The 26,291-nt window shown below is 43.6% G+C and overlaps 2 protein-coding genes across 2 annotated transcripts in view; both read left to right on the forward strand.

Annotated features, from left to right (window-relative positions):
• LOC105919401 overlaps positions 1-26,291 on the forward strand; it is a 47,135-nt gene that overhangs the window by 18,845 nt on the left and 1,999 nt on the right. Inside the window, exons 9-13 of the mRNA XM_036135688.1 lie at positions 2,278-2,742; positions 4,797-6,184; positions 21,755-21,911; positions 23,028-24,199; positions 25,058-25,298. Coding sequence (XP_035991581.1) covers positions 2,278-2,742; positions 4,797-6,184; positions 21,755-21,911; positions 23,028-24,199; positions 25,058-25,298 — 3,423 coding nt within the window. The remainder of the gene's footprint in view (positions 1-2,277; positions 2,743-4,796; positions 6,185-21,754; positions 21,912-23,027; positions 24,200-25,057; positions 25,299-26,291) is intronic.
• LOC110366404 (zinc finger protein OZF) lies at positions 21,657-24,819 on the forward strand. The gene is made up of 2 exons (XM_036135803.1): positions 21,657-21,911; positions 23,028-24,819. Exons 1-2 carry the CDS (start codon positions 21,740-21,742, stop codon positions 24,299-24,301), a joined length of 1,446 nt encoding a protein of 481 aa, XP_035991696.1. The 5' UTR covers positions 21,657-21,739; the 3' UTR covers positions 24,302-24,819.

Raw genomic sequence — 26,291 nt, forward strand, 5'->3', positions numbered from 1 at the left:
CATGGTGCCGCCACTCCCGTGCTTCACAATGGGACCTGCTCCAAACATCACGATGCTCATCATGGCTAAACGCTTCCAGACCTCTCAACTTTTATCAAAAGTTAAGAGTGAGATTATGCTAATGTGGGGGCGGGGCTATTTTGGGGGCGGGGCTAACCGGACCCTGGAAGAGCCGGTGGAGTCAACTCCATATCACCAGGCAATGAAGTAGACATGTATTACTTTTGTTAAAAAGAGAAAGAGACGTATTAATACTTTATTGTTCAGTTAATGGATTAAAACATAAAAAATACACAATTGTTCAAATAATACTGAATAAAAATAAGTAGTTTTAAGTTATTGACCGAATTATTATACTGTTACACATTCATCTATGGGTTGTTTATGATTGTAGATCTATAACCTGATTGGTGAATCAGGCTGAGTTTCATCAAGCCTTTATGATCCCCTCAGCAGCAACACTGAAGCACACAGAGGTTCCCGCTGCGTCTTTACGCACGATCCAGCTGCTGAAGTCTCCCTCTTTTCAGCTCAACGCACTTCTAGACTGTTACAGTTTATAACCATTATCACCTTTCACAGCGACAGGTTTCTCTGTCAGTCGCCGCGCTGACAAGTCAAATCTCTATTGCTCTCGTCAGTGCGCTCTGGGCGCCCAGAAAGCACCTGCTCCGAGGGAAAGGAGGGGGGAGAGGAGCAAGCGCTGAGGCACAGAAATACGGTGCATGTAGTTAAAAAATGCAGAATAAATAAAAACGAAACTTATAAACTGACCAAGTGGCGTTTTAAACTGCATCTGGTTAGCAGAACTGTTTTATGATCCTGCGTGCAGCCATCACTGGTTCTGAATGAACCGGTCATCTGGCAGCAGCTCCGCCCCCTCCCCTCCTGTGTACGCGGTACAGGACCTTACCGGCTCACTTTCACCACTGTTAAGACTAAAATTATTCATAACTCTGATCACTCTTCCTGCTGCTCTGTTAACACGAACTGCAGCAGGAATTACTGATGGCCACAAGTTGTGAAAGAAGCCGAAACAGCTCAGCAGAAGGCGGAGTTTTTATCGTCCGCAGCCCAGATGGGCTTTGTTATTTTTATGCGTGAGAAATGCCATGTTTGCGTGTGAGCGTGTGAAGTTAGTGAAATGCGTGTGTCACACGGTCAATGCGTGAGAGTTGAGAGCACTGCGCTTCAGAGTTGGCCCAGCGGACCACAGAACCCGTCTCCACGGTTCTGTTGGGTCTGGACTGACGGTCTTCCAGCCCAGGGGCTCCTGGACTGGGTCCACTTGAGATACCGGATCTCTGACGGGTCTTCAGCTTTGGTTCTGGGTGTCGATTGACACATTTCGGACCAGAACCCGTCCGCCTCTATGAACAGAACGTTTAGTTTGAACAGGCGGAACATCTTCTGGGATCTGGACCCAACGAGGAACCAGACTGCGTTGATTTGTCCATGATGTGACACCAGGAAGCAGAGCGTGTCGCCTTGAAATGCTTCCCCAGGTGTTCCAGGTGGGAACCAGAAGTTTCTGGATCCAGGACGTCTTGGTCCGGTTTAACCAGAGACTAATCTGTGTTCGTTTCAGGTTCTGAATCTTTACAAAGTAATAATTATTAATCTTTATTATTCTGACATTTAGCCATAAAATCATTTTCTCAGTCCTAACTGACCCAAAACAGAGAAAGTTTAATAATTAATCTTTTTATACGGCTGGAGCAAATGTCTGGTTCTGACTCTAAAACTCTTCGGCCAGTCCTGCTTTCACTCCATTTTCCTCTCAGGGGACCAGAATTCCCTCTAATCTGGTATCGTGGTTCTGATCCGTAGTTCTCCAGAACTCCTGAAGGTCTCAGCGTCTATCAGCTGATCAGCAGCTTCTGTGAAATCCATCAGAAATCCAATTATCTGCTCCATGTACCGACAGCTCAGATAACCAGAACCCGTGTTCTGACCCGTTTTGTGGAGGTGGAAGTGTGGTGCTTTGGGGCACCAGAACCGGTCCAGCCCACCAGCTTGGGTCTGTAGAAACAATGGCAGCTGAAGCAGAACCGGACCCAGAAGAACAAGGACCTGATGAGCTTCAGTTAAATCACTTCTTCTCCACTGATGAAAACAGGATCAATTAGCCGATTACTTAATGTTCTCTCAGCTGTATGAAGCTGGACCGGCCCGGTTCTGACGACCGGCCGGTTTCTAAAGCTTCAGAACCAGAGCAGCCATTAAACTGGGACATTGTGAGATTCATTGCGTTAAACGGTTTCCTTCCTCTTTCAGGCCTCCTGCGGCGCCGCCTGTGCGTGAAGCCCGGGATGCCGGCTGCACCGCAGCTCTGCCACCAGCAGGGCGGCTCCACACGGACCCAGCAGCAACCAGAACCACTGGGGCTGAGAGGACCGGCCGAACCGGGGAAACTCTGCAGCAGCCCGGAGGACCAGCAGCTGGTTCTGAAGCAGGAGGCCGACACCTTCCTGCTGAACTGCGCAGCGAGAGGCCTCGGCCCACCAGAACCAGAACCAGAACCAGAACCAGAACCGGAGCACATCTTCCCTCACAAGTTTCCTCCACCTGGGAGCCAGGGCAGCAGGTACCAGGGGTCGGCATCGGCTGCCAGAGAGCCGACCAGGAACCCTGGTAGCGGCGCCGAGGCCGGCTCCACGGCGACGAGCCCGACCCGGCCAGAACCTGACGAGGCGCCTGAGCGAGGCGGCGCCGCAGGAACACGCCTCTACGTGCGGGCAGGTGAGAAGCTTCTGTAGCTCCGCCTCAGTGAGAAGGTTTACCTGTGGAGGAGCTGAGCTTGTCTGCTCGACTTTAAAAAGCCCGGCGCCAGAGGTCCGGCAGAACCCCTTCTGCAGAACATCTGCTGCAGAATATCTGCTGCAGAAGCTCTGCTGCAGAATATCTGCTGCAGAACCTCTGCTGCAGAACATCTGCTGCAGAACACCTGCTGCAGAACCCCTGCTGCAGAACATCAGCTGCAGAACCCCTGCTGCAGAACATGAGCTGCAGAACATGAGCTGCAGAACATCTGCTGCAGAACATTAGCTGCAGAACCCCTGCTGCAGAACATCAGCTGCAGAACCCCTGCTGCAGAACACCTGCTGCAGAACATGAGCTGCAGAACAACTGCTGCAGAACATGAGCTGCAGAATATCTGCTGCAGAACCCCTGCTGCAGAACATCAGCTGCAGAACCCCTGCTGCAGAACATCTGCTGCAGAACAACTGCTGCAGAACATGAGCTGCAGAACAACTGCTGCAGAACATGAGCTGCAGAACATCTGCTGCAGAACCTCTGCTGCAGAACATCTGCTGCAGAACACCCGCTGCAGAACATCAGCTGCAGAACATCAGCTGCAGAACACCTGCTGCAGAACATCTGCTGCAGAACATCAGCTGCAGAACATCTGCTGCAGAACCCCTGCTGCAGAAGCTCTGCTGCAGAATATCTGCTGCAGAATATCTGCTGCAGAACCTCTGCTGCAGAACATCAGCCGCAGAACATCTGCTGCAGAACATCTGCTGCAGAACACCTGCTGCAGAACATCAGCTGCAGAACATGAGCTGCAGAACATGAGCTGCAGAACATCTGCTGCAGAACATCAGCTGCAGAACCCCTGCTGCAGAACATCAGCTGCAGAACCCCTGCTGCAGAACCCCTGCTGCAGAACCCCTGCTGCAGAACATTAGCTGCAGAACATGAGCTGCAGAACAACTGCTGCAGAACATGAGCTGCAGAATATCTGCTGCAGAACCCCTGCTGCAGAACATCAGCTGCAGAACCCCTGCTGCAGAACATCTGCTGCAGAACAACTGCTGCAGAACATGAGCTGCAGAACATCTGCTGCAGAACCTCTGCTGCAGAACATCTGCTGCAGAACACCCGCTGCAGAACATCAGCTGCAGAACATCAGCTGCAGAACAACTGCTGCAGAACATGAGCTGCAGAACAACTGCTGCAGAACATGAGCTGCAGAACATCTGCTGCAGAACCTCTGCTGCAGAACATCTGCTGCAGAACCCCTGCTGCAGAACATTAGCTGCAGAACATGAGCTGCAGAACAACTGCTGCAGAACATGAGCTGCAGAACATCTGCTGCAGAACATCTGCTGCAGAACCCCTGCTGGAGAACCCCTGCTGCAGAACATCAGCTGCAGAACATCTGCTGCAGAACTGGCCTAAATTCTGACTTTAGGGTTCTGTGACGCGGTTCTAACCAGCCCGGATGTTCTCAGGACCTCCATCAGCATCCAGCTGAGCTCATGCAGAGGAGGAACCCAGATGAATCATTTATGGGGAGCCGCCTCCTCACAGGTCAGGAACCGCGTGTGAGGGGAACGCCGGGCCGGAGCAGAGCGGAACCCGTCTCTATTCTCGGTACCCGACCGTCTCTGCAGAACCAAGAAACCAAGAAATCGTGTTTTAGACTAAATGGGTCCAGAAGGTAAAAGACTTTGACCTCTGAAGTGGACCGTGTTCTGGGAGAAGTGGTTCTGACTCCTGGCGCTGCCTAAAAGATCTGTGAACGGACCGGTTCTTGTGTAGCTGGTGGTGGTCCAACCGTGGAAGGAGGTTCTGCTCTGTGCCCGGCTGACTTCCAGTAGAACATTGCTCTGAAACCTACCAGGCCTTCTTGTGGCTGCAGGTCTTCTGCAGGTCTGTCTTCTCACTGAGGTGGAGCTCAGGCAGGTTTGAGTTTTATTTTTAAATCAGCTCCAAAGGTCCTCAGATCATCGTTGGGTTTCTGCTGCTTTTCATCAGCGCTGCTTGGTTTCCTGCTTTTCTCCCTTCAGATGTTCCACGGCGTCCCGTCTCCCCGCAGGAAGAGCCGCCTGCAGACCAGAGGTTCTGTCACCTGGAGGGGAAGTCCAGTGGGGAGCGGCTGGAACCAGAACCTCTGCAGATTAAAAAGGAGCAGGAGGAGCAGCTGGTGCTGAAGGAGGAGATCGATTCCTTCACCGTGACGTCTGCTTACGAGGAAAGCGATGAAAGTGAAGCAGAAGGAAAGCAGAGCATCTTCCACGACCACCTGAAGGCTGCGAATCGGGAGCCGGCAGGAAGCTGGCAGCGAGACTCCGGGCCAGCGAGCGGCGCCGAGTCCATGCCGACCTGTAAACAGACGGGTCACAGCGAGAGTCCGATTAGCGCCGGCACCAGCGACGGAACCTTAGGATGTCAGCTGTGCGGGAAGAGCTTGGAGAGCAACGCTGAATTAAAGGAACATTTCAAGATCCACGCTGTGGAGAAACCGTTTTCCTGCAACGTGTGCGGAAAATCGTTCAAATACAACATCAAGTTACTGATCCACATGAGAACGCACACCGGGGAGAAACCCTTCTCCTGTGAAATCTGTGGCAAAGGCTTCAGTCAGAAGGTCAATCTGAACGTCCACATGAGGACGCACACGGGGGAGAAACCTTACCTCTGCAAAACCTGCGGGAAAAGATTCTCCGACCAGTCGGGCTTTAAAAGGCACATGACCATCCACACGGGCGAGAGGCCCTACGTCTGCAAAACCTGCAGCAAAGCCTTCAGGTACAGCGTCCACCTGATGGTCCACATGAGGACGCACACAGACGAGCGGCCGTACTTCTGTAAAACCTGCGGGAGAACCTTCTCCGACCCGTCCACGCTCAGGAAGCACACGATGACCCACACGGGCGAGAGGTCCTATTCCTGCCAGACGTGCGGGAAGAGCTTCAGCGACAACAGCAACCTGCTGCGGCACATGAGGACGCACACGGGCGAGAAGCCGTACTTCTGCAAAACCTGCGGGAGAACCTTCTCCGACCCGTCCACGCTCAGGAAGCACACGATGACCCACACGGGCGAGAGGTCCTATTCCTGCCAGACGTGCGGGAAGAGCTTCAGCGACAACAGCAACCTGCTGCGGCACATGAGGACGCACACGGGCGAGAAGCCGTACTCCTGCCAGATCTGCGGGAAGAGCTTCAGCCAGAGCAGCAACCTGATGCAGCACATCCGCACCCACACGGGCGAGCGGCCGTACCCCTGCGGGATCTGCGACAAGAGCTACAGCCACAGCTGCACGCTGCTGAAGCACATGAGGAGCCACTCTGGGGAGAAACCGTACTCCTGCCAGCTCTGCGGCCGCTGCTTCAGCCACAAATGCACGCTGCTGAAGCACACCAAGATCCACGCAGACGGCGCCGTGCCGTCCTGAGATCCATGCCGCAAAGTTAGCTGCAGCTTTGGGTCTGGATCCGTTTGTGTCGGTCCAGGTCCTTACCGGACCGAGCAGGAGAACCAGGACCAGAACACCTTCTAACTACAACTAATGGATGTTTAACGAGCGTAATCTAGCTTTCTTTGTTTCATTTTCTGAAACTTTGGTTCTATGTTTCTCTTTTAGGACTAAAAACCTGAAATCTCGACAAGAAAAATACCAACATTGAATGAAAAACTAGTTTTCACGTCTGTGGATGTGAAGTTTTTCCTTCTGTGTGGATTTTGTGTGAAAACCAGAGAAAACGAGCCTCGAGTCGCAGATCTGAAGGACCAAGAGAAAAAGACACTGATGCTGGTTGTAATCGACACTCTTCAGCTGCCGGCACCAGTCTTACAAAAAGATTATTAATTATTATTAATTAATATAGATAATTCATTATCAATAGAATCTAAAAACCAAACTAATGAGCCAACGAATGTATTTAATGTTAATGTTCACAGGTTGGGTTTGGACAAGGTTCTCTGCAGATCTGAACGGTTCTGGTGAAAGCAGATCAGAACTTCCTGGGATCACCTGCATGTGAAGATGGTCTCTAAGAGGTTTTTGTGAAATCTGGCAGGAATCTTGTGTAAAATATCGGCGCCATCCTGTGAAAGCTGGACCGGGTCGGATTTGTTCTGCAGGTGGTTCTGCTGGAAGCAGCGGTGTGAGTGAGGTGGACACATGGAGCCAGACGTGGGTTTAGATGCTCCATCTGTTCCTGCTTCCTCTGACCGGCCAGGATGTCCAGCTTAGGCAGCTCCATCAGAACCAGCAGAACATCGGGTTCTGATGCAGGTGGAGATGATGATGATGATGATGATGATGATGATGTCCATCAGTAGGTTAACGGGCATTGCAGTGAAAGCAGTCAGGACTGGACAATCAGAACTACCAGAACCTGGTGGAGCTCCTCCTGGGCCGGTCCTCCTCTGTGGTCATGGACAGGTTCTGAAGGTGCGTCTGGTGGACTGGTTTGGGATTAAGAGTCCATCTGAACCCATTTCTGTGCCAGAAGCACAGAAGGTCCACATGGAAGCTCCATGTGAGAAAACATTTTCAGTTTTATTTGAACCTTGATGGGACTGATGGTGAATGGAGAGCTGAGGTAGCCCAGGTGCCTTCAGGTGAGAAATAACCTGATTAATAACTTCAGTTTCATTTATGAAGCGCAGAGAAGCAAATATCGTCTCAAGGCTAAACAACGAGAACGTCAGTCACCGCTGAGATCAGCTGGTGGCCAAAGCAGATGTTCTGAGACGCCTCCACCTCTGGATCTATTCAGGCTGATGGAGCTGATTGGATGAATCTGCCCTGGTCTGACTGGATCTGATGGGTTTGCTGCTGCTTGTGATATTAAGCCTGCAATAATGTTAAATCCATGATTTTTATCTGCTTTTCAGGATTTATGGCTGATTCTGACTTTATGATTAAGTTTTATAAATCCAGTTCTTTATTATGAATAATATATTTACGTTTCCAGGCCTTTGATGTCGCGTAACGGATTCCCACCTTCTGTAGTTTATATATCATCCCTTTGCTAATAAGAGCTTCTTCGCCCTCTAGTGGAAGGTTTTATACGGATTTAAGCAGAACCGTCTCCGCCACAGACATTATAAACGCAGACGCCTGATTGGGCGCAGGTTTGCACGTCAACGTCACCGCCATATTGTGTGTGGCAGAAAGTAGTGAACTCTATGTTCCCTGTATACATGTTTTAATTATTCAGATAGAAAGATATAGATGGAGCTTATATATACTTGTAAAGAAATGTAGATTAATTGATAGAGATTGGCAGAACAGAGAGCTATTAATCAATGTTTTTAGAAAGAGAGAGAGAGAGAGAGAGAGAGAGAGAGAGAGAGAGAGAGAGAGAGAGAGAGAGAGAGAGAGAGAGAGAGAGAGAGAGATGTTATGACTATAAAAATCAGTTGGTTAAATGTAAACATTGTAGTCTTCATTATTTCATAAAGCCGTGTGAACCTTGTAAGACCTGGGGTCCGTTCTTCGTACGTTGCTTAAAACATCCAAGATCAAATGACAAATCCAAGATGATTTCATCCGGCTAATCATGATCCGATTAATTGGGTTCTTCCAACACACCTGTTGTTTATGATTAGTATGGCTGGATTGAGTTATCTGAGACAACTGCGCATTCATGCGTTTGTTTAAAAGGGGAAATGTATCGATAGTAGAAACAATGATCAGCAGCGCTGCTATTGGCTGTTCAGCATGAACAAAGAACGCCCACAGTTTTTCTCCCAAGCAGAACAAGAGCTTTTAATGGAAGGTTATGATGAATTTGAGTCATTAATTAAAACACCTACAAATCTGTTAAAGCCAGGAGAGAGGGCTGCAAAAAGCAGCAGACAAATTAATGCGTAAATACTGCCCATGGTAGATGTTTCTATCACTTTCTACAGTATGAATTTTTGCATTTTAATAATCTCATATTTACTTTGTTCTTTTATGTCAGAGCCTCCACGGGGCCCACTAGAACATGGGGACAAGTAAAAGTAAAATACAAGAATATTCTACAAAATGGTAGCCTTTAATTATTATACTGTATTTTAAAAAGGCACTTGTTATGTCAAGAGATCCAAATTTCAGTGTCATTCCTTAGAGACGGGAAGTAAAGGACGCGTGCAAACTGGGAATTTTAACAAAAAAAAAAAAAAAATCTTTATACATAAAAAATGAAAATTTTCCTTTTCCAAGTCATCCACAGTTTACACGATAAAACTGTATTGCTCCGTGGCTAGATAATCCATCCATAGTTTTTTTCTAATACAATATACGGCTCGACAGGAAGCAAGCCTTTCAAAGTAAAATAAACTTCACAATAAAATGGCCTGAACAAATCTTCTTACTGAATAGGATAAAAATAAAAAGCAAACCATCATACAAATAACTTAAATATTTTAGATTTATGGCTCCAACACCACTTTTTCCTCTTTAAAAGCCTCTGTTAAATGATGTGTTTGTCTGTTTATAACAGCCACCAAGAAAAATCTCTCTAGCTGTCGCGCTGCGCTAAAGGATCCTGTCTACTGCGCAATACGCGATTAATTCAAAAAGCTCTGCAAATTATTCTTGCATCTTCCGCAACAGGTTGCTGTCGTAAAAATGGACATGGCTACAACAGACTTCTCTATCTCCTCCGCTTATACAACCGTGATCTAATCTTGTTTACATGAAATAAGCCTGCTCTGGAGCAGGTTTAAGCTGGCGCACATGTTGCTATGACAACAAGTGCAGGATGTCTTTCGAAGAACCAAAAGATCCAAGATCATGCCAAATCGTCAACAATGAAATCCTGCTAACTGAGTTAGCGATGTACGAAGAACGGACCCCTGGTATAGTCAGATTAGCAACAGACGTTTTGGGGGAGTGTTAAAGAGAAAGTCACTAATATGAGAAAAAAAGTCCTAGGACAATAAAGTAAAAAAGGACAAAAGTGGTAATATTATGAGAAAATGTCATATTATGAGAATTAAGGGGGAACATTTCCACAATAATCACAGTTTGCAGAACTGTTTCAGTCCAGGAGTAATAGGGTCAGGTTAGATTCTTATAATTATTTTTATTCTTTACGAGTATAAAGTTAGGAGAATGAAGCCAAAGGGATACGAAAATAAACTCGTAATATTACAAAAATAAAAATATTACGAATATAAAGTATATCCTGAGAATAAAGTCCCTCTGATGCTGTTTAAGTGTCTGAGTCTAACAGCGGATTTGCCACATTCAACATGGCGATTGCTCTGACGCATCGCAGCAGAGGCAGAACCCGCCCAACCAGGCATCTACGCTACGGCAGGGGTACGCTGCCGGCCTCTAGGCCGACGTGCCTACAGGGCGGCCATCTTGGGTCAGACCACAGATCAGACACCTGCTGTCAAAATGAATAGGAGGCAGCTCAGATCTCATTTTAATCATATGTTCACAATGATCGTGACCTTTCAGACAGATTACACATATTTATTCAGAACCAAAACTATTTAAACTGAAGTCAAACTGGATGAAAAATGTACACGCACTTACATATTTTGCAGTTACATACTAATCTAATATACACACAAATTCTACACACATAAATCTCTCTCTCTTTCTTCCAATACATACATATATATATATACATACATACATATATATATATATATATATATATATATATATATATATATATATATATATATATATATATATATATATATACATACTGTATATATATACTGTATATATAGGCTATATACACAGACACTGATCTACAGACAACAGCACTGATCTACATAGGAGCAAAACTATATACAGACAATTGAGAGCAAAGGTGCCCATAACAACATTTAAAATTATATAATACAAACCGCAATGTGGGTGGAAAAAAATCAACAAAAAAACTAATAACGCAGCTTAGAATCAAATACAAAATCATAGCAAAAACTGTATATTATTTTAACCCCCGCACCCCCCCCCCCCCCCCCCCTACGAATCATGTTTATCCAGTAATTTAGGACCATTTTGTCTGTTTTTGGTGTTTAATGTACTTTTCTCTACTTCCATCCCTGCTACCCATTAGTACATATTGTGTTTATGCTGTAACTGTAAAGCATGAGGGTTATCTATCATAAAATCTTCCTTATGGAAGGTAATTCCCCAGGATCTGGTTCCTTTTGTCCTTTTATTTGCGCATCCATAAGCGGAGTAAAAGTCGGGCTTCCTGGACTGCGCAGTCTTCATGGGACGGAGCTCTGGAAGTTTGCTTACTTTCAATACAAAATCTAAATTATTTATCAAGTTAGACAATAATTTAATTAAATCAATTGGTCCCATGTAGCACCTAAAGGGGTGACGTTTTCAGTCAGTTGATTTATCTGGAAATCGGGTGAGAATTCACCGGATTCAGAGTGTCTGAAAACATAAAGTACATTTTCCTGAATTGACTTGTATTCTGTCTGACTGCAGCTTGGTCTGACCTAAGATGGCCGCTCTGTCAGCACGCCTCTCAACCGAGGACGCGGCATCTACGTATTCATATCTGTGCCGCATACAGCTTAATCTGATCTCCAGAGGGCCACACGAGTAAACTCATTGCAAGATTAAATAGAACTAATAAAAGTGGGCTTGTTGTTGATATTTATATTAAATTAATTTCACTTTTACACAATATATTATGAATAACCTCAGCGCTTTTAAGAAAAGTATGTGCAATTTCAACAATACTTTTACTCAGTTAAACATTTACTTGTGCATTATGCATAAAAACTGATCACAGTGATTATACAATTTTGAAAAACATTCATTCAGATTTTTTGGAACTTAAAAACATTGTCCTGCATGACAAAATACATCAAACAGATAAAAATTAAGAAATTATTTAAAATCAATTTTCCACATCTGAAGCTCAGTCCTACCATCTGCTGATTAAAACACAGCGCCCCTCCTGGACAATATAGGAACTGCAGATTTTCAATTAAACGAAGTACATGTTTTTTTCAATAATTGTTTTATCATTCTCTTCCTTTTATCTCCTCTTTCTTTCACCTTTTCTTTTTTTCTTCTTGTTCTTCATTTCCTCGCCTGCTTTCCCATTGTAGTGTCCATATCATTTGAGATATTCCCCACATGAATCATAATAAAACTATTCACATTCATAAATCAAGCAGATCACTATGGCAAAAGCTGTACTGCTCCACATGTGAAAGTCACATCTGATGAGCTCTTTTTGGCATTAAGACCACAATTATTATTGCCACATTGCCAGACAGGACACTGGATTAAAAAAAATGTTTTTTTTTTTTTTTTTTAATAATGATAATGCATTTAGCCAACGGGCCAGACGTTTGCCACCCCTGGTCTACGGTCTCCTCCTGATGTGTACCGGAAGGACGAGCCGTGCCGTTGACTCATTTGCGCATGCGTGAACAGAATAACTTCCGGGAAGGCTTTTTTTTGTTTGTTTTTCTTACTTTTTTCTTCTTTTATCTTTTTGTATTTTGTCGTTATTGTGTGAAAGATTTAAAGTTAATAAAAATACTGAAAAAATTTCGATGGACGCTCTGATCATGCGCATATGAATACGTCACGCAGCAAAAATTTTAACTCAGTTGAATATTTGATTTCTCTCTTTATTTAACTGCTTACTCTGACAGTGTTGATCACAGAATGGATCTGTTTGCAGTACTTTGTCACCTACAGTTATGTTTTTATAAGAAATAAACGATGTGGCCGCCATAACAGGGTCTTCTCTCGTCTTTGATGGATCCACCAGAGGCGCACTGACAGCAAACATACATAACAGCTCAATAGCTTATTTTCTAATATACTTTTTCTTACAAAATGATGATAGTTGTTACCAAGGGAATTACAGCATGCTGTAGGAATGTACAGAAATACTGTTTTTCCATTCCGTTTAAACTAATGAAGCGCATTTAACGGTAAACCGGACGTTATGATGTTCGCCCATGCACAAAGGAGCTAACGATGGGGCTGTTGTGTGTTCTTGACTGATAGGTTTACTCTGTGTTCATATAGCTTGTGTTGTGCACCTGAATGGGTTAAATTTCTGAGTTCAAAAAACTAAAAGTCAGTAGTTTTGGAAAAACCTTGCTTCACACGTGAATTTGTTTCCATTCATATCATGATTTTATTATAATTAATTTGCTTTATTATGTTTTAAATAACCAAATATTTTGTTTATACAACTTGAAATTGAGATGAAGTAACATCTGTTGAGTAATTTTACATAAAAGTGTTTGATTGTGAGGCATTAAAAAGCACAAAATGCAACGGGTCCACCAGACCCACAAACACTGGCTAAGTAACGATAATATGAACACCACACAAGGGTTAAACACAATGCATCTGCTTTACGCCAATGTGTTCTTATTGTCCATATTAAATGAAACACTAAGCAGCCATTTGTCTCCATGTGCATTAAGGCCACAAGATTTTAAAGCAGCGTGTACAGCTCAGCTTATTCATTTTTAAAAGAGAGTTAAACACCCAACCATCTCCTGCCGTCATCTGCTGGGGCAGCAGCATCAGGACCAGTGACCTAAAGAAGCTCAACAAGCGGTTAAATAAGGCTGGTTCCCAGTGATGAGCACAGTGGCTAATCCACAAACAGATAATTACAGAACTAATTTATTATTATTGTTCTCGCTAATCTGTCTGTATTTTCAGACAGATTAGCATCCACTTCATTGGGTTTACATACAGTGGTGTGAAAAAGTGTTTGCCCCCTTCCTCATTTCCTGTTCCTTTGCATGTTTGTCACACGTAAGTGTTTTGGAATATCAAACCAATTTAAACAATAGTCAAGGACAACACAAGTAAACACAAAATGCAATTTGTAAATGAAGGTGTTTATTATTAAAGGTGAAAAAAAATCCAAACCATCATGGCCCTGTGTGAAAAAGTGATTGCTCCCCTTGTTAAAACATACTATAACTGTGGTTGTCCACACCTGAGTTCAATTTCTCCAGCCACACCCAGGCCTGATTATTGCCACACCTGTTCACAATCAAGGCATCACTTAAATAGGAGCTGCTTGACCAGAAGATTCTTAAAAAATTAATTGTAGTCCAACTGTACCGTTATCAGTAATCCCTCCCTGGCTCATACCTGAAACAACAGTAGATTTGTCATGGTTGGAAAAGAAAAAAGAAGGCAATATTAATCATAAACTCATACAGGAATATGTTAATAGTTATTATGGTTATATTCAAATATATACAGATGCATCTAAAAATGTGAATGATAGGTTAGGCATAGCATTTTATGTTCCAGATTTCAATATCAAAGTAAAGAGGAGAATAAATAATGAATTATCAGTATATACAGGAGAATTATTAGCAATATTATTAGCATTACAATGGATAGAGGAAGTAAGACCACTAAGATCAATAATATGTTCAGATTCAAGTTCAGCTTTACTTAGTATACAAAATCATTTTTCAGATAGTAGATTAGATATATTAATTGAAATACAGCAAATTCTATATCAAATTCAAATGATGGGTATTAGTGTTATATTTATTTGGGTATGAAATCGCTGTATTTTGGGTATTAATGGAAATGAAATCGCAGATAAGATTGCTAAGGAAGCATCAAAAAATAGGACTATTTTTCACACCACTGTAACTGTAAGTATAATAACGACATTGAAGATATTCATCCACTGTTTACGTTACCGTCCTGGCTCTCAGTTGCTGTGGGCTTTTTCTTTTTCATGGAGCTGGTTGCTTGTTTCTCTCGACAGAACTGGCAACTCTAGCTGCCCACACTTACACCAATGCTGCTGTCTGGCCACAGAGGGACAGAATAACCTTCTCAAATGCTTCCTGTGCCGTGTCAAACTTTAAAAGTAATTTATTATCCTAGCTAAAACAGAGATAATGAGAACCCCTGAAACATTCAGTGCTGCGCTCTTCATGTGCAGAACCTTTTCTGAAGACGTCTGACCAGACCTCAACTTCTATGGAGAGTTCAGCATGAGATTACTGTATTTTTCAGACTATAAATCGCTCTGGAATATGAATCGCATCAGTCAGAAAATGCGTCATAAAGAGGAAAAAAACATATATAAGTCGCACCGAACTACAACTAGCATCCATCCATCCATTTTCCAACACACCTATCCCCAAAGTTAAGAGTGAGATTATGCTCATTCTCGGGGGGGGGAATGGAAGAGCCGGTCCAGTTAACTCTTGGATTATTGGGTTGTTGGACTGATGCTATCCAGCCTGGCCCGGTAACAGGTTCTGTCTCAGTCTGGGTCCTTTGAGCTGCACCAGAAAACGCTCCGCTGCGTGAATGGAGACTGAAACAGCAAAACAACATATGTTCAGTCTTTGTTGTTTATAAGTTAATGTTTCAATTCATTTTTAAGTGGTACAGGAAAAGTAAAAAAATTTCACCTGAGCTTTTCTGTAACAAAGAAGGCAGAGCTGCAGCGGCTGTCAGCCAATAAGCAGCAGCTCCACCTCAGGAGCAGCTGCTCACCAGGACACTCGTTAAATAAAATCACAAGGATTTTGATGCATGCAGATTATTAAGGAAACTACGTCAATAAATACAAAAATAAACTGCAGCTATAACATGGACTGGATAACAGGTTCTGACTGGGTTAGGCCAAGAGAAAGGCGATTCTCAGAGAGTTTTTATGAAGTTCTTTTTTATTTTTAAACAAAGTGGAGCGCGATGTGAAGCGACACTGTAGAACCAAGTCGCACTAGAACCAGCTGAGAAAGCCTCCTGTGGTTCTATGGACTCATTTTATTCAACCCAAAATCACCTGCCAGAGACAAGCTACAGCAGCCAAGATTACCTACAGCAATATTTAACTTTATGCAAAGTTTAATAACATTTTTCTAATTAAAGTGTTCATCTTTAAAAGCAAATGAAGTTTTTTTCTGATAAACTTTGAGCAATTTTATTAAACTTTTCAAAAATTTAACATCCCATCCATCCATGGATTTTCTATACCCGCTTTTCCGTACAGGTGTGACATTAAGCCCTATCTGATGGGGAAACAGGGTAATGGGGGGGCAGGTGGCGGCAGGTGGCTCTTCCTTCATCCTGGACAGGTGGCCAGTCACAGGGCTAAAATATAACCATTTTATTAGACTTCAAAAAAGTTAAATAATGCCGTTTTATAAACTCATGAGTTGTGATAATTGATTGCTGTGCAATAATAGGAAAAACTGATTATTGTAATGTGTGATCTGTGTTAAATTAAAATATATGACATCATCATAGTGTTGGTTATGTGTCCTGCATTGTCCAGGTTGTGGTTGGCCTTGTATGATCATAGGATTAATTTATCCTGAATGTGACAGGGAGCCAGTGGAGTTAATGTTCAGGAGTGAAGAAGATGATGTAATGATGAAGCTGCTGTCTTTGTACTAGCTGTAGTTTATGGAGGTTTTCTAGAGGACAGGGAGGAAAGGGAGCTGAAACTGTAAAGTGAAGAGGTGAGTGGACTGTGAAGCAGTTTGGCTAAAGTGTGAAGGAAGAACTTGATGCTGCTGAGATGAAAGTTAACCAGGTGATGATGTGGAAAGTGAAGGAGAGGATGGGAGGCTGTCCAGGATGACGCCAAGGCTCTGAAGCTGAAAGGGGGGGAGAGATACAGGAATGGTCAATGCATATTGTAGACCTACCAGATTTGGTTAAAGTTGACTTTGCACAATAAGCAAGTGAGGTAACTGATGTTGCATGATGTCCACGGCTCGAGAATATATGGACTGACTTGAAAAATGTTTCAGTTAAAAGCTGACTTTCCTGCCAGCTTTAAGTCTTTTGCTGGCTCCAAATGGTGAAATCCAATTTTTCAAATTGTTAGGCTTTTCCGCGCTTCACTTCCAGATTTTATCCCATCACCCTTTGAGTTCAACCACCGATTAGTGGTTAGCATGAGCTTCCTGAAATTTCCTTATTCATCATCAGTTTAAAGGAAGTGAAGCTAATATTTTTGTTTGTAGAATATGATTTTGTGAAGCTAATGTTAGCTGTGCCCACCACTGCTGGTTCTGGTTCTGGTTCTGATTCTGTTCGAGTTAGTGCATAGAATAGAATCAGAATCAAGCCTACCTAGCGATTAAACTTGATTCTGATTCTGGTTCTGTTCGGGGGACTCCTCTAGAACCTCTGGAGATGATTAATAATAAAAGGAAGAGCAACCCTGAGCTTCCTCTTCATTAGACAGTCTTCAGTCAGAGGCTCCTTCAGATCCGCTGCAGTACAGATCTCTACAGGAAACCCTTCCTGCCTGCAGCAGCAGCATCTACAACAACAATAGGAAGAAACCTGCATAAATACGGTCAGCAGTGCAAATCAATATTCAGTCATAGTAGTGCAGGATGCATGTAAACAGTTGTTACAATGGAAACAGTCAAGAGTGCAGGTAAACATTAAAGTTTTGTTATTCTGTTATTTACAAGACTGTAATGTTCACCTGCACTGCTGACTGTTACCATAGTAACAACTGTTTACATGCATCCTGCACTACTAACTATGACTGAATATTGATTTGCACTGCTGACTGTTTAATCACAGTACCAATTGTTTACATATACATTTGCAATACCATACTTTAACTGTAATATGCAATTACCTTCCACTGCACTTTAATTTAAATAGCTTCTGTCCAAACTCTATTTATTCATTTTATAGTAATACCTTCCTGTATATCATGCTCACAATTCTGCCTATAGTAATAGCCATCTGTACATATATTCATAGTACATGTAAACTCTTTTATAATAACAATCATCTGTATATTATGCTATTGTACATATCTGTAAAACTCTATTTATAGTACTATCCACCTGTATATTATATTCGGTACATATCCAACTGTTAAATTTAGTTCACAATACTAGTTATCTATATATTATACTCATAGGACAAATCTATCAGTAAAATTCTGTTTATAATAGTATCCATCTCTATATTTATTCAGTAATAACCCACGTCCTGTACTTATGGAATCATTGTTTATCCTGCACTTGCTGCTATTGCATTCTGGTTAGACCTAAACTGCATTTCATTGCCTTGTACCTGTACCCGTGTAATGACAATAAAATTGAATCTAATCTAATCTAATCTAATCTAATCTAATCTAATCTAATCTAATCTAATCTAAATATAACACCATTTTATTTCCCTTTGGGATTAATAAAGGAGTTTTTAATTCAAATATAGTCTGAAGAGACGTCTTCAATCTGGGGAGTTTCAGGTAAACTCAGCCTTTTCAGCAGAACTGATAAAATATGAGTGACTGAAAGAATGAATGGATGAAAAGAGAATGAGATTATCCAGGTTTATTTGAAATACAGAAATAAAGGGGAAGGTCAAATAAATGTTAGCTCAGTTCATGACATTAGTGAAGAGGAAGGGAGGAAACAATGGCTAAGAATGAAAGGGACGTTACAAGAAGAAAAAGGCAACAAGGACTTTATAAATGTGGAATTTATGAGAGAACTAAACAGAGCTGTAAGGAAATCAAGGAAATCAGCTCCAGACAAACACAAGTCAACTTTGTGAGACATCAAAGGACATTCTGCTGGAACCGTGTTGATTCATAAACCAGGAAAACACATGCAGGGAGTTATAAGCCTGCTGCATCAACATCCAACATGAACAATATAAAAGAGACAATGATAAATGAGGTTAACACATCGGGTGGAAAAGAACGGATGTTTCTAGGTGACAGGACTCAGAGCAGGAAGATGAAAATAGGAAAGCGCAGATAAACAGAACGTGTTCTGGCTGCGTTCTTTGACATGATGTGGATGAACTACTGATCACACTCTCCAGGTTTGCTATTAAAGGTTAAATATAGACACGGATAAAAGTTTTTTTTATAGGAAGTTTACTACAAGTCAGAATGGAAAAAATATACTGTTTAAAACAAAACCCTTTAAGGCAGCATAATAAGCATAGAGAAAACGGGCCGGGGTTCTCTCTTTTTGCAGATGATGGGGCCGTTTGAATGAGAGGCTGATAGTTTGATTTTGTTGTCAAGAAATTGCAAATAAGATAAAAAAAATTGTTGAATAAATGATGGATTCACGCTCACAGTTGACTAATCAAAAACGCTTTTCTTCACAGGGAAAATTTGATTGCAAGGAAAATGTTACACTACTATATATTCAACACCTGAAACAAGATAAATACTTTAAACTCCTTGGATTATGGGTCGATGATTGAATTATTGGGTTTTACATCTTCACAAAATTGAGGATGTGAGCCAGCGAGGTCTAAACGCCATGAGGTGTTTAGTTGGACCTGAGCAGGAAGCAGACAGAACCACTATGAAGGTTAAATAACACAGGATTAACTTGATCAGTGTTAGATTGTGGTTGTGTGGTGCGGGCTCATCCCGTTTAACATTAGAGTGCATTGAAGCTTCTAGGTTAATCTCAGGAGCATTTAACACAACTTCTCTGAACAGCAACAGGAGAAAAGCTGCTAGAAACCAGTAGGACATGCATTAAATTACTGGCTTAGTTTGCAGGATGATCATAAAATTAACTGTGGGCTGACAGTAAAACTCAGATTTTACATGGTTGTCTTAAAATAAAACATTTTAATTATAATCAACTTACAGGCATACATTAATAGTTAATATATTCAATTCAATTCAATTCAATTTTATTTATATAGCGCCAAATCATGAAACATGTCATCTCAAGGCACTTTACGAAGTCAAGTTCAATCATATTATACAGATTGGGTCAGATTATACAGATTGGTCAAAAATGTCCTATATAAGGAAACCAGTTGATTGCATCAAAGTCCCGACAAGCAGCATTCACTCCTGGGGAACCGTAGAGCCACAGGAAGAGTCATCTGCATTGTACATGGCTTTGCTGCAATCCCTCATACTGAGCAAGCATGAAGCGACAGTGGGAAGAAAAACCACCCATTAACGGGAAGGAAAAACCTCCGGCAGAACCGGGCTCAGTATGAACGGTCATCTGCCTCGACCGACTGGGGTTACAGAAGACAGAACAGAGACACAACAAGAGAAACAAAAAAGCACAGAAGCACACATTGATCTAGTAATCTGTTCTACATTAGATGGTAGTAGCGGGTGAGCCGTCTTCTCTGGATGATGTCACAGTTAACAGAACGCCAGACCAGGTGTACCTACTATGAAGAGAAAAGAGAGAGAGCAAAAAGTTAAAGCAGAAATGACAACACATAATGCATAATTGAAGAACAGTAGAACTCAATAGAGTGAGAAAATTAGATCCTGGTATACTCCAGTAACCTAAGCCTAGCAGTAAAACTATAAAAGGTAGCTGAGAGTAACATGAGTCACTAGTTATAATTTTTGTCAAAAAGAAAAGTTTTAAGCCTAGTCTTAAAAGTAGACAGGGTGTCTGCCTCACGGACCAAAACTGGGAGTTGGTTCCACAGGAGAGGAGCCTGATAGCTAAAGGATCTGCCTCCCATTCTACTTTTAGAGACTCTAGGAACCACCAGCAGACCTGCAGTCTGAGAGCGAAGTGCTCTGTTAGGAACATACGGGGTAATCAGAGCTCTGATATATGATGGAGTTTGATGATTAAGGGCTTTATACGTTAGAAGAAGAATTTTAAATTCTATTCTTGATTTAACAGGAAGCCAATGAAGGGAAGCTAAAATTGGAGAAATATGATCCCTCTTGTTGATTTTCATCAGAACTCTTGCTGCAGCATTTTGGATCAGCTGAAGGCTTTGAACTGCATTTTGTGGACTTCCTGATAGTAAAGAATTACAATAGTCCAGCCTTGAAGTAACAAATGCATGGACCAGTTTTTCAGCATCACTCCTGGACAGAATGTTTCTAATTTTGGCGATATTCCGGAGGTGAAAAAAGGAAACTCTGGAAACCTGTTTAATATGGGATTTAAATGACATGTCTTGGTCAAAAATAACACCAAGATTTTTTACTTTATTACCAGAGGCCAGGTTAATGCCACCCAGATTAAGTGATTGGTTAAGAAGTTTATTTTTTGAGGACTCTGGCCCAAAGATTACAACTTCTGTCTTGTCAGAATTTAGATGCAGGAAATTTAAAGTCATCCAGCTTTTGATGTCATCAAGACATGACTGCAGTCGAAGTAATTGATTGGATTCATCAGGATTTATGGATAAATATAGCTGAGTGTCATCAGTATAACAGTGGAAATTAATCCCATGCTGTCTGATAATTTTGCCTATCGGAAGCATATATATAGTAAATAGAATTGGTCCAAGGACTGAACCCTGTGGTACTCCACTGGTGACCCTAGAGTTTGAGGAAGATTTATTATTAACATGAACAAATTGGAATCTGTCTGACAGATAAGATTTAAACCAGCCTAATGTTTTCCCCTTAATCCCTACAGTATGCTCACGTCTTTGTAGGAGAATATTGTGATCAACTGTATCAAACGCAGCACTGAGATCTAACAGGACAAGTATAGACACAAGTCCATTATCTGAGGCCATGAGAATATCATTAGTGACCTTCACCAGGTATATATATATATATATATATATATATATATATATATATATATATATATATATATATATATATATATATATAGATGCATCAAAATGTTATAGGCTGGTTATTGCAATGTATGTCCAGAATGCAGGAAAAATAATTAAATCAGGCTGTGTCAGTGTATATGGTTCATAACCCGGTCCTCCATCAGGAGGAACAAAGACATTTGACATAAAATCTCAGCAGCAAATAATAAAATAATAAGAAAATAACTGACTTTATTGACTTATCAATATTTATTGCAATATCTGACAATGACAGATTTAATAAGAATATTGTTATTTTTAAACATGCTTTATTAAAAATGCCCGTTGACCCCTGCTCCTCGCCGCTAGGTGGCGGTAGTGCGCAGGGGAGCCGTTTTAAAATAAACCCGGGAAAAAGGAGCCTCCATCGTCGTGTTGCTGCTTCCCCACACCACCGACTTGGAGCCGAACCCGAACCCGAACCCGTCCAGCATGTCTTCCGTCCAGCACCTGAGGGAGTTCATCAGCGAGCGGCTGACCGCTGCTGCGGAGGAGATCTTCGGGGTGTTCCACAGAACCATCGCCCAGTACGAGGAGGAGATGGACCGCCAGCGCAGGCTGCTGGACGCCGCCTGGAGACCCGAGATCCAGCTGGACCGGACAGGTGAGCAGCTGCAGGTTGGAAGGTTCTGGACCGGCTCACCTGGCCCGGTTCTGTTAGACTGAGAGCAGGTGGCTCCTCCAGCATGGTGCCGGTGTGGCGCTGAGACGTTTTCTGCCATTTACGACATCACGCAGCTTTACGGCAGCGTTTAAACCCACGGTGCGTTCAGGTCAGCTCGCAGGACTCCCTTTAGGAGGGGAACGTCTCTTAAATGATCCGAATCTTTTTAAATCAACGCATTTTAAACGTGTTTGACTCCTTCAAACTGGCCTCCTGCTGTTTATTAGCGGATTAAATATCAAATCTGACCAACAATAAAATTCAACACAATTTTATTTCTATAGCTCCAAATAACATCACGTCATCTCTTCAAGATTCTTTCCAGAGTCAGACTCCATCAGATCCTCCAGGTTGGTGAGAAAGTTTCCTCTCTAAGGAAACCCAGCAGGTTGCATCAAGTCTCTCCAAGCAGCATTCACTCCTCCTGAAAGAGCGTAGAGCCACAGTGGACAGTCGTCTGCATTGTTGATGGCTTTGCAGCAATCCCTCATACTGAGCATGCATGAGGCGACAGTGGAGAGGAAAACTCCCCTTTAACAGGGAGGAGAACCTCCAGCAGAACCAGAACCAGGCTCAATGTGAACGCTCATCTGCCTCCACCCACTGGGGCTTAGAGAAGACAGAGCAGAGACACAGAAAGCTCAGAAGCTCACATTGACCCAGGAGTACTTTCTATGTTAGAGAAGACAGAGCAGAGACACAGAAAGCTCAGAAGCTCACATTGACCCAGGAGTACTTTCTATGTTAGATGGTAATAGAGGATGATCTGCCTCCCCTGATGATGTCACAGCTAACAGAACGCCAGACCAGGTGTACCTTCTATGAAGAGAAAAAATGACAGAGAACCAAAAGTTAAAAGCTGAAATAACAACAAACAATGCAGATTGGAGAGCAGTAGGAGAACAAGTTCATTGTTCGTTGTGTTGGGCTGCTGGAACCACCTGAAGGACTGATTCTCTTTATTTCTATTTTTATTTCAAATCCTCCGCTGCTGACCAGTTATTCGACTCTTTCCTGTTTGTGCATCACAATAATTTGTCTTTTTTCTTCCTGCAGTGCTTCCTCTGCATTTTCTCTGTAACACAGAGAAGGTTCCTGCAGACCTGCAGACCAGAACCCAGGAGAAAAGTTCTAATGTGGACCCAAAGGAACCAGAAGGTACAGAGACTGAACCAGACGTTCCACAGGTTGAACCAGACGTTCCACAGGCTGAACCAGACGTTCCACGGGTTAAAAGGGAAGACAAGGAGCTCCCCATCAGTCTGGAGGAAGGGCTCCTGGTTCTGAAGCAGGAAGCTAACTCCCCGCCAAGGAGTTCCTCTCGTGAAGGAAGTTTGAAGGTTGAACCAGAACCGGACCAGGACCAGCTGCTGCCTGAGAGGGAAGCTGAAGCTGCAGGCCAGGATCAGGATGGAAGCTGCTCTGAAGAGCGTGGATCACCTGGAAGTGCCGCGCTGCAGCAGGCGAAGAGCCAGAGCGCACCTGACGTGGCTCTGAAACGCAACCTTCCTGAGAAAACCTTCAGCAGAGCCTCTAAACTGTTGTCCCATCAGAAGAGCCCCGCGGGTGAAAAGCCGTACTCCTGTAAAAGCTGTCAGAAGGTGTTCCGAGAGAAGCACAACCTGCTGGTCCACATGTGGACGCACACGGGCGAAAAGCCCTTCTCCTGCAAAACGTGCGGCCGACACTTCCGCTTCAAGAGCAGCTTCCTGATCCACAGCAGGACCCACTCCGGCGAGAGGCCGTACTCCTGCGGCACCTGTGGAAAAACGTTCTCCTGTCAGTCGGCCATGAAGAAGCACGCGCTGATCCACTCCGGCGAGAAGCCGCATTCCTGCAGGACCTGCGAGAGCGGCTTCAGCAGCCGCAGCGGCCTGCTGCGCCACATGAAGGTCCACGCCGCCGACCGGCCGCACCTCTGCCAGATCTGCGGCAAAGGCTTCACCAACGGCAGCCGCCTCCGCAAGCACGCCATGACGCACACAGACGAGAAGCCGCACGCCTGCGCCACCTGCGGCGTGCGCTTCAGGCACAGCTCCAATCTGGCGCAGCACGTCAGGAAGCACACAGACGACAGGCCGCACTTCTGCAGAACCTGCGGGAGGACCTTCTCCAAGAAGTCTGCGCTGAACAAGCACGCGCTTGTCCACACGGGAGTGAGGCCGCATGGGTGCGACGCCTGTGGCAAACGCTACTTCAGGAGGGATCACCTGAGGCGACACATGAAGGTCCACACGGGACAAACTGCCGCCGCGAGACGCCGGCAGGAAGGAAGCGGTGTGGTGGCAGAAAACGGTTCTTCAGGCCTTAATGCCGCGCTCCAGCTCTAACAGTCCAGCGGCTTATTTTCAGTTTCGTTTAAAAGTTTAAAAGTCAGGACTTTCAGCACTGATGAATGGATGGAGTCTTAAACTGGACATTATGTTCTGAATCTGAATCCTGGATGTTCTGAGAACTTCTGGGCCAGTTTGATTCTACTTCTTGGCTTGTGTTCCTCATCTCTGAATATTTTCCTTTCTATTGGAGGTCTGGGCCTTTTTAATGGCACGGCTCATCGTGATGAATTTCTTCCTAAAATGAGCAGAAATGAGCTATTTTCATTTTAATCTGTTAGAATCAATGTTTTCTTATGAATAAAGCAGCTCACATGTTTTTTGTCCTGGGATCTGAGTGTGAGCACGAGTTACTGCTTATTGTTCACCTGAATTGTTGTAAATGTTCCTGCTGAAGCAGAGAAATTGTCTGGAGTTTTCCTAATTCTATTTTTGGGGATTATTTAGAAGTCATTATTTTTCTTGGCAGTTTGTTTAGAGATGTATTTAGAATTATGTTAAGTTTTTTTTGTTTTTTTTGTATGACCTCTATGGAGGTAATAGAAAATGTAGTTAATAGATGCTGAATAAAATCTTAAAGGATAAATGTAGCTCTCTGTCTATATGGATATTTAATAAGTTTAAGTTTATGGATGATAGAATATAAAGTGAATTTTGGGTGTTAAATCGCCGCAGCTTGTTCCCCTTCAGGCCGGCAGGGGGCGAGAGAGGCAGCACGGAGGCAGCCGCCGGTCACGTGATGTCAACAGCTAGCGGCTAGCCTCCATTGTTGTGTTGGTGCTGCTCGGTACCGAGAGCGACTTGGAGCCGAACCCGTCCAGCATGTCTTCCGTCCAGCACCTGAGGGAGTTCATCAGCGAGCGGCTGACCGCTGCTGCGGAGGAGATCTTCGGGGTGTTCCACAGAACCATCGCCCAGTACGAGGAGGAGATGGACCGCCAGCGCAGGCTGCTGGACGCCGCCTGGAGACCCGGCGGCAGCCTCCAGGAAGCAGGTCAGCAGCTCCGCAGAGGGACCGCGGGTCCCCGGTTCCGGCCGGGAGCGGCTCGGTGTGGTGGGCTGTTCTCTGGCAGAACCAGACGTCCTGGTCCTCATCAGGCTGGAGCTCCCGTGAAGGTCACAGGAAGCCCGGCTCGGCCTCATTGGGCCCCGGGACAGAACCTGGGACCCAAAGACAGATAGAGCTCCGCAGCGGGTCCGCTCCTTCACAGCCAGCCGGTGGAGAAGGCGGCAGTGAAGGCGGGGTTTCCCTTCTAAAGGAGGCCACCATGTTTGGTGGGGGTCTGGGTCACTGAGCTATATAATACACTGGAGTGCTGATTTTGCTGAAAAACTGAAGTCACTGGCCGCCATCTTGCTACTCCCTACTCTCACAGAATCCCACAGGATTTGGTTGCAACAACAAGCAGTTTTTTGGCTGAGTGAAAACGTTTCACAGGTAATTCTACAGTCAATGGATGTACTAACACTATAAACTACTAGGAAATTAGGTGCTGAAATATTTTACATGTTATTCATATTAAATATATATATATATATATATATATATATATATAATTTTTTTTTTTTTTTATTTAAATGAATAAAATGCAAAATATTTCAGCACATGACTTTCTCAGTACTTGATAGTTTTAGAACATAACAAAAGTATATGGCATTTGACATTTTAAAAGTCTTAAGCCCCCCCTGAATATGAGACAATCCTCGTTATTCGATGCTGTAGCGCACATATTCCCTAGTTAATGGGGGAAAATAGGGAGTACCAATATGGCGGCTGGTGGCTTCAAAGCGACTCGTTCAAACAGACGGTGATTAGCACTCCAGTGTATAATAGAGCTCAGTGGTCTGGGTTAGTAGCAATCAGTTGGTCACTGGTAATAAAAATAATAATAATAATAAAAATAAATTTTATTTACAGGTAAAAACAACATGGTCATAGCTGGTAGTTTATATGAAGGGCAGCTCTGGGTCAAAGCAGGCTTCATTA

The sequence above is a fragment of the Fundulus heteroclitus genome, chromosome 4 (assembly GCF_011125445.2).
Source record: "Fundulus heteroclitus isolate FHET01 chromosome 4, MU-UCD_Fhet_4.1, whole genome shotgun sequence".
Taxonomy (NCBI): Eukaryota; Metazoa; Chordata; class Actinopteri; order Cyprinodontiformes; family Fundulidae; genus Fundulus; species Fundulus heteroclitus.